This window comes from Bradysia coprophila, unplaced genomic scaffold (assembly GCF_014529535.1).
Source record: "Bradysia coprophila strain Holo2 unplaced genomic scaffold, BU_Bcop_v1 contig_232, whole genome shotgun sequence".
NCBI lineage: Eukaryota > Metazoa > Arthropoda > Insecta > Diptera > Sciaridae > Bradysia > Bradysia coprophila.
The window spans coordinates 22,253,820-22,271,495 of NW_023503493.1; the positions used below are offsets into that span (position 1 = coordinate 22,253,820).

Below are 17,676 nucleotides of genomic sequence, written 5' to 3' on the forward strand. Positions count from 1 at the left end.
GTCAGTGGATGGCGGTGGGGAGGAAAACATTTTGTTATGGCCATTGTTTTTCGATTTGAATGCAAATTACAGTCGATCTTTCGAAATCATTACAGCGATATGTTGACTAATCATCACTGCAACGATTCAGTGTGTTAGTAGTAATAAAGTTTCTTGAAAATGGATTTACCGATAATGAGGGTAATTTATTAAACGAAGATAAAAATTCGTCAAGAAGCGAATAAATAGAGAGAGAAAAAAATTAAATAACATCGACCATAATGGTGGACCACCCTTCGGCAGGAAGAACAATAAAAGAAGATGCTATCTCAAATTGAAATCATCATCTTCTCCTTAAACTGCTAAACGGTTTGAGATTGTGAGTGAGCAAATCGTTTAGCTATATTACGGGACGAGTATATCTTATCGTTCTACACAAATAACGACAGGGTCTATAATAGTTGGAAGTAGAGTACATAAAGATGTATAGAGGAAAGTGGATATAACGAATAAAAATAAAGTGTCTTATATCTCTTGATAATGCTTTGATTAAGATACAGAGTAGAGGAGGATGCGGTTTTTTTTCGTCTTCGTTTCGTTGTATGGCAATTTGTTGTAGATGAGTTTTTGCAGATTTTGTGTATAATAAATCTAACAAGCTGCTTCGTGGATTTTGTGCTTAGATGCATGCTGATGTCGATGCTTGATTTTTGGATTATCCATGTTCTGATATGATTCAAATAGGAAAAGTTCTGGAACATTTTCTTCAAATTTGCATCTTGAGTTGAATGCCTATGTGTTAGAACATTTAAAAGATTTTATCGTCACTACATGCTACTATGTCTAATCGACTACGACGTCATCTCATTTGCCTGTAAATCAACTTTTAGGAATATTGATGTACTCCTGTACCTATGTACCGGTACTTGAGATACATAGGTACAGGAGTACACTGAAGTTAATTTCGGAATTTATTGTACATAATTATACCAAAAGCTTGTGTAATTTCGCTCGTTTTTAGGTTTTAATGGAAATTATTTGTTTGACATTGTAGGGGACAGAAAAGATTTTCCTCCCAGAAATGTCCAAAATAGAGCCTGGGAAGGTCTTGCGTCTCGTGACTCTCTGTTTAAGCTCTTTCTGCATCGACAAAAGGTAGATAGTGGTTATTTGGGATACCTATTCAAGAGTTTTCAGCACTGTCATTTCAGTACTTACTCTCCTCTTCTCTTACTCGTTCCTATTCAAAGTTTAAGAAAAAATCGTATTTCACAGTGAAAATGAAATGTACCACTATGAAAGCATTTTTCTGTAATTAAACTGTTTTAATGACTTTTTTCACTTGGCATTTCCACCGTTTTGCCAGTTTTTACTATATGTATTTCCTAAAAATAAGTGATACCATCATGATTCACTTTCTACCGTGTTCTAAGACCTTTGAGCTATAAAAAATTTAGGTAGAATTTTTGTTCCCTTCTGAATGGGATGGGAAACCGGTTTTACTAGTTTGAATATCGGTTTTCTACAGAAAAAGGTGTCGAAACTAATGAAACTTTCCTAAAAAAAATCAATAAACTAGAAAGACAGATGAAAGCGAATATCTTTGCCTTTCAAATTTACTAGAAGTACCTGCATTACATTATTTCAGCCCTATTTGCCCGGAAGTACATGCAATTACCTTTCTAATGACACCCCACACGACCCTGTACGCCGTACAGTGTACGGCTCCTGTAACTTTAGAAATTTTTGTAAGAAAAGTGTATGTTTTCTGTATTTGATGACCTCTTACCAGCCACACAAGCTTCGAAGAATTTTTCTAAAGTGGTTTTGGCTTCTGGGGTCGAATACCTTACTGGGCACATATAAAAAATTCCAATAGAAAAGGCTTCCGATTTCGGTCTTCTGTTTTTCAGAAGAATCCCTCAGATCAGTTCATAAGAAAAAACAGTTCTTATCATTACTGTTTCAGAGAAATTTGATTTTTAAGTTTTTGATAAAACTATTTTCCCAAAGAGAAAATCGCTTTTCTATTTTCGAGAAAAATGTCATAAAATGTTCCAAAATGTTGCTTTACATGTAGAATACACTGTGTTCAATACAAATAAATACAATAAAACGTAAAATCCAGCGGAGCCCTTTTTGAGACACATGCTAAAGAACTTAACTATGAACCAATTAAGTGCAACGAGTTTGGAAATGTGTTCATCATTCAAGTAAGAGCGCATGCCATCTATAAGCATCAACTAGTTTGTTCTATTCTAAGTGTGTTTTCACGTACATGCGGAATCGAGATCCTAACCAGAACTGTTTATCTGGACTACTCTAAAGTGGTACAACAATAAAATTGAAGTTTTTTCATTCTCATAATAGTCTTGTATGTTTAAAATGGCAAACAACAATATCATTCAAGTTAAATGCCATTTTCCTTTTCAAATCGATTATGCCAAACGAAAACTGTTCGAAAAGTTTACGCAAAAAAAGAGACGATGAAGCAAAATAAAGAAAATCCAAATATTTAGTCAATAAAATCATTATGGTACTTGAAGACAAGAAAAAAGAAGAAATCAAAAGGGAAGACAATCGGTAAAAATCAAACCACAAACCACTAAAAAGACTCTAAATCTAATCTTGAACAGTAATTCAAGTTTTCCTAGCTGGATATTCAATTTCATTCTTCCAATATTATATCAGAAAATTGACTTGAGTTAGCAATTTTTCACTGCGTACACTTCACTTCTTAACCAAATAGACGATAAGTTTTCCGATTTTCCGCTTCGTATACATACAAATTCAACGACACAATTCATTCAGATTTTAAACAGAACTAGAAAAAGGCGTTACACTTTAACCAGAAATATTTTACTTTATCAACGAAATGAAAGGAAAAAAAGTCAAATAGAATAAAAAAAAGTTTCCAACATACACACTTAACACAACCAATCCAGCAGTGTGGAAATTGTTTAAATGAAAATTTAATTTTTTTTTCTCTCGTTCTCTGTTTCTATCCTATTATTAAATAAATATATATATCTTGTATATACATTCCGGGAATAGCGCATTCATTCTGTCATTCATACACTTCAATGGATCTATTGTATTTATCCGAATAACGGTTTCCCATTCAACATTAATTAAGACTGTATTAATATCCCCGAAATCCAAAAATTTAATCCATTATCCGTGTATTATATGGAAAATCAATCAACTCGTAATTTCATTTAACAACAACAAACAAAATCACATAATTTGTAAACGATTTCATTATGCTCAATTGCGCCCAATTAAATTGGCTCCCCTCTTGAAGGGAAGTTTCTTTCATCATGTCAATAAAACATTATCAAAAATATAACGTTTGTATTTATACATTGCCGGAATTCTATATGACACAATATATTATATATGAGCGTATATATTATTATGTAATATTATGAACACACCATATTATAACGAAGACAAAAAACTGAAATTATTATATTTGAATTTGTCCAATGTGAGTATAGCATGTTCAGGCACAATGTAACGTATCCGACCCAATAATTGAACTATTCCTAATAAATGAACGCATCGCCACAATTTTAAAGTGAACGATATTTTACGAGTATATAAAATGCTAAATTCGATTTAACGTTTGATCTAGATTGCCATGACCAGCATAGTCATTTTTCATAAGTCGTTTGAAGATTCGATATCTTACAAATTCCAAAATAATTATAACGTTATTCTACAGTCGCCTGAAACTCTTCCAAGCCAAATTTATTCGGTAAGCAAACGATTATCAAATTTAATGTTTTATGTGGTTCGGTTAAGCCTAAAGTGAAAAATGTTTATCAGATCACAGATTAAATTGTGTTGTGATTCCTTTAACGTGCTAATTTCTGTATTGAATATGTAATGATTGCAAAAAATTAAGTAAAAAGTAAAGCGAAATCCAGATTTTATGAACGTTCCTAATTTTGAACGCTCATCCGAACCTATTGCAGCTTAGCTTTTCGCAAGCGCTGATATTGATGTTATCGCGAATTTCATTTTCAGTTTTCAATATGGGTCGCACTAAACCACAGTCGAATAAGAAGTACTCAGAACAGCAACTTTTCTCCGCGATACAAGCGGTAAAAAATGGTCTCAGTCAATTTGCAGCGGCGAAGAAGTTCTCTGTACCGAGATCAACTTTGTTCAATAAGATCACTGGCAAGACGTTGATAGGAAAAAAACCTGGACCCACCACAGTGTTGCTACCGGAAGAGGAACGAACCATCGAAAAGTGGGTTTTCGGATTGGCTGTGCGGGGATTCCCTGTAACTAAGCGGCAGCTAAAACGATCCATTCAGTTGTATCTCAATATCAACAAAAGAAAAACCGTCTTTAAGAATAACCTACCGGGCCGAAAATGGTACAACTCGTTCCGTCAACGACATCCGAAAATATCTGAGAAAATTTCTCAGAACCTTACGTTGCGTCGTGCTGCAGTGAGTGCAGACAAAATCAGAGAATGGCATGCCGAAGTTATGAAGTACTGCGAAGAACATGACCTAATGGACGCTTTGAATGATCCGTCGCGTGTGTTCAATATGGATGAGAAGGGGTTTATTTTGACTCCCGGCAAAGAGGTGGTCCTGGTTCAACGAGGTGACAAAGCAGTATATAATCGATCCAAAAACGATGAGAAGGAATGCGTTACAGCATTGTTAGGCGGAAGTGCATCTGGAAAAATGACACCGCCGATGATGGTACATTCTTATAAGCGAATGCCTGCTGCAATTTTGGCTAGCAATCCTGCTAAGTGGAGTGTTGGTATATCGGATAATGGCTGGCAGACTCAGCAAACATTTCACGACTATATGGTCAACATATTTTACAAATGGTTGTTGGAGGAAAGAATTCAGTTGCCAGTGATCGTTTTCATTGATGGGCACAAGTCGCACGTATCTTTAACGTTGAGCGATTTTTGTGCCGAACATCAGATCGAGTTAATTGCATTGTATCCGAACTCAACGCACCTGACACAGCCAATGGACGTGGGGGTTTTCAAGCCGCTCAATGTTTCATGGACCAATCAAGCAAAGGACTGGCGTCTTCAAAATCAGTACGCAAAGATCGAAAAAAAAGACGTCGCGCCCATTCTTGAGAAAGCGATTAATGGTATAAAGTATGGCGAGCATTTAAAGAACGCTTTTCGAAAAAGTGGAATTTACCCATTCAATATCGAGAACATCGACCTTTCAAGAGTGCTACCGACTCTCACAGAATCTGCATCACAACAGGAACAACTGTGGAACCCACAAAACGAACACACCTCGGAGATCGTAAATTCATTGCCGGATGAGAACGCTGCTGTTGCTTCGTTGCAACATTTCGAACAAGTCATGGGCAGCAGCCTTTTAAACTCATTCCGGTTGTCAGGCGATGTTTGGACTGGTGCAAAGGAATATTCTGTGCTGTTCACAATTTGGAAGCAGATGTACGCGGCAGCCGCTAAGTCGATCTCGTCAGAAAACTCAGGCGCAATGATTGTAGATGTCGTCAAAATCGATGAATCGATTGTGGAATTCACTCAAGACAATGACATTTGTTTCATCGTCGACGATAGTACGTGGTCAACGGAAGGTAATACAAAACGACCTCAACTGTTGCCACCATTCGAATTTTCATTTTTTATTTTAGAGATGGATTCCATTGTCGAGTTGGATACAGCTTTGGTACAAAACAATATTGTAAACGTCGCCTCGCCGGCATCAAAATGTCAAACGATGATCCCTGTTACAATCGAAGACCCCAGTCCTGAAATTGCTTTGAACGGTGAAGGTTGTCCTGAAATACAAGATGGAGAATCGAGTGTTACTGACGAGACAACGGACTGTATCCAGAAAAGTTGTGGTGAGTTGTTTGACTGAATTGTTCAAAACAAAAACATCACCGACACTCACATTTTGCAGATGCCGAAGAACCACATGAGAATTTCAATTCGGACGCTTTCAAGGAAGCGTTCTTCTGGCCGGCACAGGTTCCAAAAAAAGCGAAGAAGGAAAGTGGTCCACGAATTTCATCTGTTATGACAAGCGACGACTGGCGTGAACACGAACGGTTTAAAATGCAAGAGAAGCAGCAACAACAGGCAGCTAAAGATGCGCGTAAGGTTGCCAGGGAAAAGAAGAAATTGGAAACAGCGAAAATGGCCGCCGAAAAAAATAAATTAAAAGAGCAAAAGGCTGCTCTAGCGAAGAAGGCGGCTGAGGCTAAAAAACTGACGAAGATTGCCCGGAGCAAAACACAAAATCGCGGGCGTAGAGCTAAGATTGAAAATTGACTTTCCAGTCGCTCGAAAACTTTTGTGATATGTACAAACTGATAACACGCACGACTTGTCCAACTGGTAAAAATTAAATGAACTGAGAAATAAACGTTGGAATCAAAACCTGTCTGTGCATCTCATGTTATTGTTCTCTTCTATGACGACCAATTAAAAGCTGAAATGTCCCTGCAGTGTACTTCTGTCTCGCTTGAATGAACAGATCAACTACTAATAATCTTGTACATGTGGACAACATTTCTAAAATCGATGAATTCTAACCGTAAAGCTACCATAAAATTGGTTTTGTCCGCAATTCTGCATGTTCACAATTTGGAGCATACGTTCATCATTATTGGAACACACATAAATGATATGTCCACTAATACCATCACGTGTACTTTCTTGACAATTTCTTATATTGTTAACTTCAAGCTCTGATTTTGCTTGAATTTTTCATTTTACCTAGCTTGTGGATTCATTCGAAATGTTAAAAAACTACTAAAAGAGGAATCAGCACTTCAGCAACATTATTCTGACAAAAACACTTCTTAGCATCGGCTATCTGTTCACTATTTGGGTCGGAAACGTTATTCATTTACCTATTACACAGCTCCAAAAAGGATCGAAACAAAAATGATTGGTCTATGATTTAAGGTAATGTAAATGTCACTAATGAACTAACTAGAAAGGTAAGTCACCATCGAAGGGGCTATTTAACGTTTAGTAAATTAAAATTCGTGGTCATAACTTCTCCTAATCGTTCATGATCACTCAAACTAAAATTTCCTATACTTCCGTGATATCGAAGCTATTGTGAAAAATGAATTTATTCATTCGGATTCTACAGATAAAATTTAGAATTTTGTGAAAGAGTTACCATTTATTTTTATAAAGAGTTATGTGTAGAGAATGGTGAAGACCATTTAAAAACATTTCTAGAAATATGGAATTCGTTACAAGTTTAGCTTTAAGCTTTGCGAGTTTAGAAGTGATGAGAAATCAAAAATTGTATCACTATCTATGCAGCGTCTATGTTTTGTTCGAACTTAGGATTTATTGTCACTTTGATGGACTTTCAACAAATTGATTCAAATCTTTTACTTCATCTCTGATCTTCATCATTATTATATAATAGGTTGATTGCTTATTTTTGTCGTTGATGCCTAATTGCAACAAGTAAAATAAAGTCCGATTGCACCAGTGGGGAGGATGAAACGCGACTGTCCCAAATTCTTTGTATATTGAAACACAGGCTTCCAGGAAGTGATATTGTGACACCGTGTGAAGTGTTAGCATCTGTGTTTCATGATTGGATTGGATTGGATTGTATGATAAGGGGGTTAGCCCAGCTCCTAAGCCTCTAGTGGGCCTGTTGTGCTATTGCACAAGTCACTTGATCATATGAATAGTCATTTTTTCATCATATCTCTCCCGACTCAGATAGTTCACAAATCGACCGTGTAAACGTCCCATACATTGTGAATTCTCTAAGCCACGAGTGGCGTGCGAAGACCACAACCATCACTAATGACTAGTCGTTCATAGATGGCGCTTATCCTACAGTATATTGTGAACTGTGTCATTGACATTATGTCAATATGGCGTGATTGTTGCGAAGAAATGGAATATTGGATTTCTTGAAATTTGCGACTTTGTTACGGTCCTACAGCCATTAGATAACTAATAGCTAGTGGTTAATCACCAAGTGATTAGAATAAAACCAGGCAAACATTGTTGCACCGGGAGTCGTACCAGGGACCTCTTGGGTATGAGTCCTATGCTCTACCGATTGAACTACCTGAATGACTACCTCATGATTGGGTCTACGTAATTCTAACTTCTTGGTGATTGTATAGCTTGTCTATCCAGACCGAATGAATGACCTAATTTTAACGTTGCTTCATGTCATCATCGGCCTGGATAAGAAACGTTTGCTATGCGAACAGAGAAAACAGAAAGATAAATTTATCGAGCATGTTCACTGTAACAATAACGAAATTGCTTTATCACATAAGCACGTGACTAAATGTTCTACCCGTATAGATCCTGTCGAACCAAGACTCTCTACTCTACATACAATTTATGAAAATGTATTTAAATTAATGCTAAACCGACTATCGTCATCATTCGTGTCGTATGTCAATATAGTTCTATTTCCATGTTCTTTTTTTATATTTTGTATCTCCTAAATAATTGATAGACAATTTTCCCTGTCATTTATATGTGGAAGTGAAATAAATTGTATTTGTTCACCGGGCCCAGTGTTCTTATGAACATGTCATATACTCTGAACTGCTTTTAATACATAGAAATACGAATTGTACACGCCATAAAGACAGAGTTTTATTATTTCATGAATAGTCTAGGCGATGTACTTATTTATTTATTTATTTATTAAACAGGGCATCTGTTCAATTGCTTAAACAGATATGCACGTAGGCCTCTTGTGGACCCATTGTGCCACCCATGTATCGTCATTATGCCAGAATACTACACTCCGTACTTTTCCCGGAATCTTCCCGAACTACATATGTAGCTTAGGACATCCTTGGGGTGTAGTGATTTAATAGTACCGATTCTAAGTGTAAAATTGCCAAGACATTTGTACCTGGACTGGATAAATGCTGGGCATTGGCATAGGTAGTGGTCGGCTGAATCAATGTGTGCTCCACATAGATCACATCCTGAGTCCAGTCGTTTTCCTATATTCGTAAGATGCTTGTTAAAATCAAAGTGACCCGTCATGACTCCTACATAAACTTTCAGCCTAGTTCTGCTAAGGTTAAGAAGAAACTTAGAGTGGTTCTTACGCAGTGTAACATTATTCTTCGATTGTTTGCATCCTTCTTGTTCATGCCAGTACTTAGTAGATTTCATGTATTTGTATCTGTTTATTTCGCGCTTAATAATTGATGGCGGAATTCCTATTAATGGTTCAGGGATAAGTTCGATAGCAGTTTGTGCCCCTTGTTTGGCCAGTTCATCTGCTTTTTCGTTACCTATAATGCCCGAGTGTCCTGGCACCCAAGTGATGTTAACTTGGTTATCAACCGAGATGTCATCTAGTGATTGCCAGCACTTCAGGGTCAGAGCCGAACTTATTTTGACTGATTTAAATGCTTTGATGGCTGCCTGACTGTCTGTGTAGATTGAAATCACTTCATTTACTGTTCTAAGCTTTAAGACTTCATGACAACATTTGAGTATACCCGCGATTTCAGCTAAATAAATGGAGCTATATTTACCTAGCGGAATGGACAATTCCACTCTCGGCGCTTCGCAGAAGACACCTGCTCCCGCTTGATCATTTATCAAAGAGCCATCTGTGTAAAATTGTATGCCATTTGTCAGTGGCAGTAGGCTATCCTTCCAGTGGGATCTTTCAGGTATATTTAGTGTGAATTTGCGTTCGAATTTGAACATTGGGTTAACGTAGTCCGTCTTCAAATGGATGACTGGAAGAAATTGCTTGGACCTGTACCAAATTGCTGAATGTCCAGCGTCTTTAAGTTTGATATTAGAGTCCCTTTTGAGTCTACTAAGCACTGAAAGTGCCTCTGTTTCTATCAGAATGTGCAGAGGAGTAAGTTCGAGAATTACTTCTAAAGCTGCAGTGGGAGCAGAGTGCCATGCTCCAGTTATAGCTTTGCATGCCAATCGTTGAAATTTATTGAGCTTATCTATGACATTTTTAAGGCAACACTTGTGGTTCCATAGAAAGGAACCGTAGAGTAGAATAGGTCTAACAACCGAAGTGTAGATCCAATAGAGTACTTTAGGAGAAAGGCCCCACGATTTGCCATATGCTTTCCTACATTGCCAAAGTGCTATGGTAGCCTTGTGAATGCGATAATCAATATTGGGTATCCAGCTTAATGAGCAGTCCAGAATGACCCCTAGGTATTTCACTTCGTCCACCAATGAGATCGGTATACCGTTAATGGTTGGTACTCTGATAGCTTCTATTTTTCTTATACTTTTCCGGAAGAGAATCATTTTAGTCTTACCAGGATTAACCTCGAGTTCATTTTCCAAGCACCACTTCGACACCTCGTTCAGAACTCCTTGAAGGATATCACAAAGAGTAGGTACGAACTTGCCTCTTAGGATCGTGGCTAAGTCATCGGAAAAACCTTCTGTTTGATATCCACGGCTATTAAGTGATTCAATTAGACCGTCAATTACCATGCACCATAAGAGAGGGGGGAGTACTCCACCTTGTGGACTGCCCTTGGTGACTACAATCGTTAGCTTTGTCTCACCGTAGCGAACAAAGACAATTCTGCTTTTTAGCATAAAAAAGATCCAATCTATGATACCTGGATCAATACCGAATTTACGACAAGCGTTCACGATCGCGAGGTACGTGATATAGTTAAAAGCGCCAGCTATATCGATAAAACATCCCAGTGCGTATTCATTTGTAAGTAGCGCAGCTTCTACAGTAGTAAGTAGATTATGCAGTGCGTTTTCACAAGACTTGCCCAGCTGATAGGCATGTTGTTGCGGTTGTAATTTTTTTATACTTAGTGGTCCGTCCCTAATATAACGATCAATGAGTTTTTCCAAAATTTTCAAGAAGAATGATGTCAGACTAATAGGCCTGAAGTTATTCGCTTTGGAGTAATCAATGTTACCTGGCTTAGGTGTGAATGCTACTCTGGTTCCCCTCCACCTCTTGGGAACATATTTTAGGTGGAGACAAGCGGAATAGATTTGTCGTAATCTGTTAACGAAAAGATGAATGGACTTTTGTATTAGAGCAGGAAAAATTCCATCTTCGCCTGGTGACTTGAACGGTGCAAATGTGTTTACTGCCCAAGTTAACCTGTCATTTGTAATTGTTTCTTGAATTAGTTTATCATTAGGAATGGCTGTTCCTAGAGGAACGTCCGGCAGAGGTTCTTCACCTTCGATGATTCTGCTGCCTGGGAAGTGCGAGGCTACAAGATGCCTGTACGTTTCGTCTAGAGTATCAGTATAATTACCTGATTGGAGTTGTAGAGATCCTACTAATTGGACTGGGTCCTTTGATAGAATTTTGAACATTTTGGCCGAGTCTCTAAGGTTATCAATAGCCGTACATTGTACTTTCCAGCCAACTCGTTCTTTCTTTTTCAGGGCCATTTTGTATTCTCGTTGAATCTTATAGAAATCGTCCCAGGTGACCTTGCTAAAAGGCGATTTTGCTGCGTTAAAGGCGCGACGAAGTTTTGACCTCAATGCTTTGTCTTCTGATGTATAATAAGGTAGTGAATGACCTGCTTTGTGTTTGTGAAGAGGACATGCATTTTCATATGAATCAACGATTTCAACGTGAACTTTTTCCACTTCTCTTTCTACATCGTCAGTACTAAGTAAAACTAGATTGGTAGGTTCCGGGCTAAGTTTACTCTGCAGAGTTTGAGTAAAAGTATTCCAGTTGGTCGCCGCTGGATTTCTGAAGAGAAGTGGTGGCTGCGTATCAAGATCTAGGTCAAACCGGATGCATTTGTGGTCCGAAGTTAGAATTTCGTCAGTGACTTTCCATCCCGTGATATACGAGAACAGGTCGGGCGACGATAATGTCACGTCTAGAACTTCTGATCTGTTTTTAATTACGAATGTTGGTTTACATCCTACATTATTGATCATTAAGTCTGAGGAAAGAATGAATTCCAGGAGACTTTTGCCTCTTTCATTAATGTCCTTGCTTCCCCAGGCATGATGATGAGCATTAGCATCGATACTACTTATTAGGGGAATTGCATTCGATTTGCAGTAGTTGATCAAGTTCATATATTCTTCTGTAGGTGGCTTTTCTATGGAATCATATGGAAAGTATGCAGAGCTAATCAGTAATTCAATGTCATTGCCAAATTTTTTAGCTCTTAGACGAGCTACACTTAAATCTCTGGTACACAGATGGTACAGCGGTTGTATTGTCCAGTCTTTTGAGATGTAAATACAAGCTCTAGGGGAGCCTTTACCTACTGCATGGACGACATTGCCTCTTCTCCTATTAAGTCCCTGGATTTTTCCTGATCTAAAGGAAGGTTCTTGCAGAAGGGCAATGAATGATACTTTCTTGTTGAGGATCCTATTTAAGTCGGCGGTGGGTGTGGCGGACTTGTGTAAGTTAATTTGGTAAAATTCTAATTTTTTATTTCGTTGCGGCATGGTAGGTTTGTAAAGGGTTGTTATGATGGTTTATTCAGAAGAACAACTTTACCTTTGAGACGGAATTCTGAGTCAGTGTTTGTCCTCGTTGTCTTTACCAGCAGGCCGAAAATTCTTATTCTTGATGCCTTTATTTTCTTAAATTTTACTTCAATAATGAAAGACTCATAATAAGCTCGATAATAAGTATGCTGCCATTTATTGCCGGGTAATAATGATTTACTTATGAAGGCTAACAATAATTCGATAACGAATGTCTGCAATTCATTTCTGATTTCCATTCTGCACACTGAATTTGATGCGATCCAGCCCGACATACGGGCGGTAGCCCAACTCTTTGAGTTGCTTTAGTGACGTTTCATCTACACTAATAAACCAGGTTTGTCTGCCGTTCGTTGCTTTCGTGCGCGACATGTAGCGCCAATAAGTTGTGTCGACAGAATTCTGAGCTGTTATGATACTGAATAGGACCGGAGGTTCGTATGTTTTGACTGGCATTGTGATAGTGACAGTAATCATCTTCGGCGGAACGCCTAATTCTTTGGTACCGATTTCGATACCCTCGATTTTTTTCTCGAGCTTGCCAACTGTGTCTAGCAGCCATTCTTTCGAGTCAACGTTCGCGCAAATAACGCGCAATTTAGTACCATCGAAGTACGGTGGTTCGATTTTGATATTTGAGATGTTATCTCTAGTAAAAAGCTCGGTGGTCAATCTTTCCTTGATGAGGTCGGTTTGATCTTTAGTTAGCGGATGACCATCTTTGAGCGATACGATGTCCACCATGTGTCCACCTCCATCAGCTTTGAGGGCATCAGCCATGGATGGAAGCATGTTGATAATCGGACAATGTTTTTTGGCTGGATTTGGCGAATCGGATGGTGTATTGTTCGCGCTTCTTCCTCTTTTGCAGTCGGTTTTACTGGATTGATTCAACACTAGTTCAGGAGTGGTGATTATACTACCGTCGGGCTCCTTATTCGTTACAATCTGCTTATTGTTCGGCTTTTCAATGCCAGTCGACGTAAATACTGTAGTGGAACTGAGGCTTGCGTTGCGATCGTTATTCACTTCGATGTACTTCTCTACCACCAGTTTCCCGAAATTAGTGACCGTGTTGTTAAGATCTGAATTATTGTTGTCTTCAGGGTCCGATTTTAACACCTCGTCTTCGTCGACCTCGTAATCGTCGATTTCGGATTCGCTTTGATTATCGAAGACTTGGGTTGACATAACCAAGAAAAACGTTCTGTAGAGGTAGCAGTAATTAGAAATTTCCAATAATAATTTGGCTTTAACGCTCGCCTTTACCTTTCGCGATGTTGACCGGGTTAGTAGCACTGTATAACTGGATAAAAAATTGAATTTGTGTAATATTCGAGAAGTTTCCGGATTTACTGCACTTTGTTCTGTGACCACGATGTTCGTTAATTGATTGTTTCGATAAAAGTGAGAAAGAGGCAATCTGTCGATAAGCGAGTTTGGTCGTTTATTAGTGTGCGATCGTATGAATATCGGAGGACGCAGTATAATACCATTACATACATTTGTGTATACGTTGCTCGGTGCGATGACTATGCAGAGAGTTGATTTATACTGCTCACTTCCCGTACTTTTGATTGGGCGCCACAATTTGTTTACCGGTGTCTGTCCTTTACATGTAAGGAATGGATTGTTTGATTTACTCGAGCAGAGTAAAAATTTTATTTCGATAATGCTCGACGAGAGCATTGATGAATTGCTCGAGCAGAGCAATGTTATATCGATTGAGCTCGTTGAGAGCCTTACATTAATGTTTTTGTTTCTCGAAGAGAGTCTTTTTAGAGTGCAACTAGTCTTACCTTCATATGTGCGCGTAGCCTTGTTTATGTATTCTAAGACTCGTTTGTATATCTTTATGTGATTGTTGGGAATGCATACTTGGCCGATCGGTACATTTTGCGTGTTTCCAGTATGGCGGCCGAAAACAAAATTGCAATACACTTTGATTTAATATTCTGTAATACTTACTGATGCAACTGAGTTACAACTCCTGTGCCTTACAGTAAGAACCCTACAAAATATTTTGGTTAGGAATTCCAAGCGCTTCAGTGTTACAATCACCGGAAAAAAGACTGATTTTCAAGAGCTGATCCAAAGCACGTCCGCGCACGATTTCTACGACAACTCACTTAAGGTTATTGTCGAGCAATGGCTATGCCTCACCCATAACATTGTACACTTGACGTTTGATTCCGTATGTATGTATATGCATGCATACAGTAGTCAGTACACACGTATGCACCACTGTAAACTGGATGTTACATAAATTACTCTATGTAACCGAATTGACGACTTCATGACGACGCCGACATGCAATTGAATTACAGGATAATAATAATGCTGATGGACGATGGACATACGAGCAGTATAATTTGACGTGAGGTTGAAATATTAATGAATTATAAATGTCTTGAATGATCTCCTTTAACATTCATTAGAATGAAATATAAAGTTCTGAACATTATACATTGCCAATTTGCTTCCAAGAATAAGACAGATCGATCTATAACCCAACGAGATATTTATGGTTCTGTTATAAACTGAGTGACAAAATAAATTACGAATAATTGCTAGAGCTATGTGATTTCGACTTTAAGATTATAGAGCTTTTGAACTTTGAAGTTTTGGAAAATCCCTTAATGTTAATAAGAGGATAGTCATCTGCTATCACCAACAATGATAAAAAAAATCCATTAGCTCGATGTTCTCTTATATAGTAACATTTAGTGTACTAAATACAAATGAAGTAATATATATTATCACATAAGCGAAAACGAGACAACAACATAGAACTGAAGTGTAATTTTTGAATTATTCTTCTATGCGCGTATGTGATAATAGTATATTACTTCCCTTCGGGTCGGGCTGTAACACCCCACTTGTCAAATACAAAACTTGGAACCTTGTAAGTACAATGCTTTACGTGATTAGGCAATGTAAATGAAAATGAAACATGTCGTAACACGTAAAAGATATTACATCAAACACAAGGCGATACTTTGAACATAATAAGTAGTAGATTTAGTGGTAAAATCGTGATAAGTTTGCCGTGACGATTTTGTAATTAATTCTTAATTGGTAATCAGCTAAAATTAATATAATTTTGTTCGACCTCGAGATAATTAATCAATCTTAGGGCTTTTGCACACTACGAATTGAATCGTCAACAAGTATCTTCTCATAACTCAATTTTGATAAAATCTAAGTACGAGTTATTTCGACGTCAGGTTATAATAGTGGCTGTACAACAAGACAGCAAAGATGTCGTAACTTGAACTTTTGTAATGATGAACGCAACAATAACACGATGAAATGACTTCCAGTATTTATTATGTAATGTTGTTCGTTAAACTGCATCATCCGACTAAAGGGTTATGTGCTGTAGCCATCTGTTATGGAAAAGTTGAACGAATTCATCAACAAAAGGAGAGAAAAATATAACTAGAGAAAATCTATAATTAATTGCGTTATATTACTCTAGTCGTCGTAAAATTTTCTTCTAAACACAAAATTAATAACGTAAATAATTCATTTACACAAAAATATGAAACTCACAACTCCACACACAACCCAGGTAATGTAATTTAATTAAAAGTTTCTCTTATCTTTTTCCATAGAAAATTGCATTCGTTTAAAAATTAAAATTGTATTCAAACCAAAAACTCCATCACCACATTCTTCACTTTTTCGCATATAAACACAATCTACCATCAAAAACCATATCAGCTATGTATATATACTGTGTATTGCATACTATATAGATATACTATATACGTTTACTACATTCAACCTTCATGCCATAATTTATATATATTTCGCACGGTTATTCCATCCCTTAGTGTTGCCATTATGGCTCTATTCTGCTCAATTTATCCACCTACGTTGGTACAATCAGTAGATGTAATTTGTCGATTCAAACGTCATTACGAGCATTTCATCCACATCCACGTATATGAAGCATTTGTTCTATTTGAGAATAGATCATTTAATGCTGTTAATTTATAGAATATGCTCTCTATTATGTGATGTGTCTGTCGGTTTTATTTATACAGAATATATCTGGGTATATTTTCGGAATTGATGATGGGATGTAACGTGAAATCGTCTAACTATTGTATGGAAGCGCAATTGTGTATTTTTTATGAATCAAATTTATATCGATTCATTCAATTGTTGCGTGGAAACACATTTACCAATTTCTACGTAATTGGTTTCGGCAGCCGTTCCATTAAAATTAAAATGTTCAAACTAAACAGCAAGGAATGGAACAGGTTTACAGACACGATATTATTAATAAATACGTTGTCCGTTACCGTTATTGTCCGGCTATCAAGCTTTGGGTAGAATAGTTGACAACGGGATTATAGCACAGCCTATCATAGTAAGTAAGTATCATAGTATCATGTCTCATGTACACGTGCAGCCTACCAAATTGATATCTTGTACAAGTAAAACTATCTGAAGGAGCCGAAGATGCGGGAACATCCAGCAAAAAGACTCCTACATTTGTGAAGAGAATAGGAAGGATATTGCGTGAATTGCAATATGAATATCACTGTAACTGCCACGCTGTATTATTTCATCAGTTGTAAATCTTCACATATAAGTGGCTCATTACGATAGTCATCGAATCTGCTATGCTACTTGATTTATTCTAAGTAATTTCAACGGATTTAAATATAGCACATAACTACACCAGGGAAGTAATTTGATATTTCGTATCCAGATCAAAATGCTTTATCTACCTAGGTGAAATAATAGCAGTGAAAAAGTGCTATTATTTCGCCTTCGGTAGATAAAATAACGTATTCACCTCTGTCCAAATGTTTATTTAGACACTTGGGGTTATAACATTCGCCTTCGGCTCATGCAATAACTTCCCAACTTCCCTAAATAAACATGTGAACAGAAGTGAATAATCTACTATTATCACATACGCGCGATGTTCGGATGTCAAAATTACTTAACTAGAAGAATAAATCAAAAATTACACTTCAGTTCTATGTTGTTGTCTCGTTTTCGCTTCTGTGATGAAATATACATTTACATGCTACATGCATTGAAAACCGTACTTTTCATGTTTCAAGCACTCCTTTCGACGCCCTCAGCATGTAAAATCCATTACATAACTCGGGATAAAAATGAAAAGTCTCGTTTTCGTGTGTTTATTGACCTCGGCTTCGCCTCGGATCAACAAAATTCACACG

At 37.4% G+C, this 17,676-nt stretch overlaps 2 protein-coding genes across 5 annotated transcripts; one reads left to right on the forward strand and one right to left on the reverse strand.

Moving 5' to 3' along the window:
* Positions 1-3,659: 3,659 nt before the first annotated feature.
* LOC119076333 lies at positions 3,660-6,479 on the forward strand. The gene is made up of 4 exons (XM_037183015.1): positions 3,660-3,739; positions 4,012-5,583; positions 5,641-5,853; positions 5,913-6,479. Exons 2-4 carry the CDS (start codon positions 4,020-4,022, stop codon positions 6,281-6,283), a joined length of 2,148 nt encoding a protein of 715 aa, XP_037038910.1. The 5' UTR covers positions 3,660-3,739; positions 4,012-4,019; the 3' UTR covers positions 6,284-6,479.
* A 6,135-nt stretch (positions 6,480-12,614) lies between these two features.
* Positions 12,615-14,598, reverse strand: LOC119076334. 4 transcript variants are annotated; one of them, XM_037183019.1, is made up of 4 exons: positions 14,269-14,598; positions 13,973-14,079; positions 13,739-13,892; positions 12,615-13,676 (listed from the first exon to the last, which is right to left on the reverse strand). In XM_037183019.1, the coding sequence occupies exon 4, from the start codon at positions 13,658-13,660 to the stop codon at positions 12,692-12,694; it is 969 nt and encodes a 322-aa protein (XP_037038914.1). In that variant the 5' UTR covers positions 13,661-13,676; positions 13,739-13,892; positions 13,973-14,079; positions 14,269-14,598; the 3' UTR covers positions 12,615-12,691. The 4 variants fall into 4 exon arrangements, with proteins under 4 accessions (XP_037038914.1, XP_037038915.1, XP_037038911.1 ...); XM_037183020.1 differs by having other exon boundaries at positions 13,739-14,074; XM_037183016.1 differs by having other exon boundaries at positions 13,739-14,079.
* Positions 14,599-17,676: the final 3,078 nt, after the last annotated feature.

Bases quoted from the DNA above. Each gene is read 5' to 3' on its own strand.
- LOC119076334 (XM_037183020.1), bottom strand. From the start codon at position 13,660: ATGTCAACCCAAGTCTTCGATAATCAAAGCGAATCCGAAATCGACGAT.
- LOC119076333 (XM_037183015.1), top strand. From the start codon at position 4,020: ATGGGTCGCACTAAACCACAGTCGAATAAGAAGTACTCAGAACAGCAA. The intron at 5,584-5,640 runs GTAATACAAAAC...TTTTTATTTTAG, and splicing joins TAGTACGTGGTCAACGGAAG to AGATGGATTCCATTGTCGAG. The intron at 5,854-5,912 runs GTGAGTTGTTTG...CACATTTTGCAG, and splicing joins CTGTATCCAGAAAAGTTGTG to ATGCCGAAGAACCACATGAG.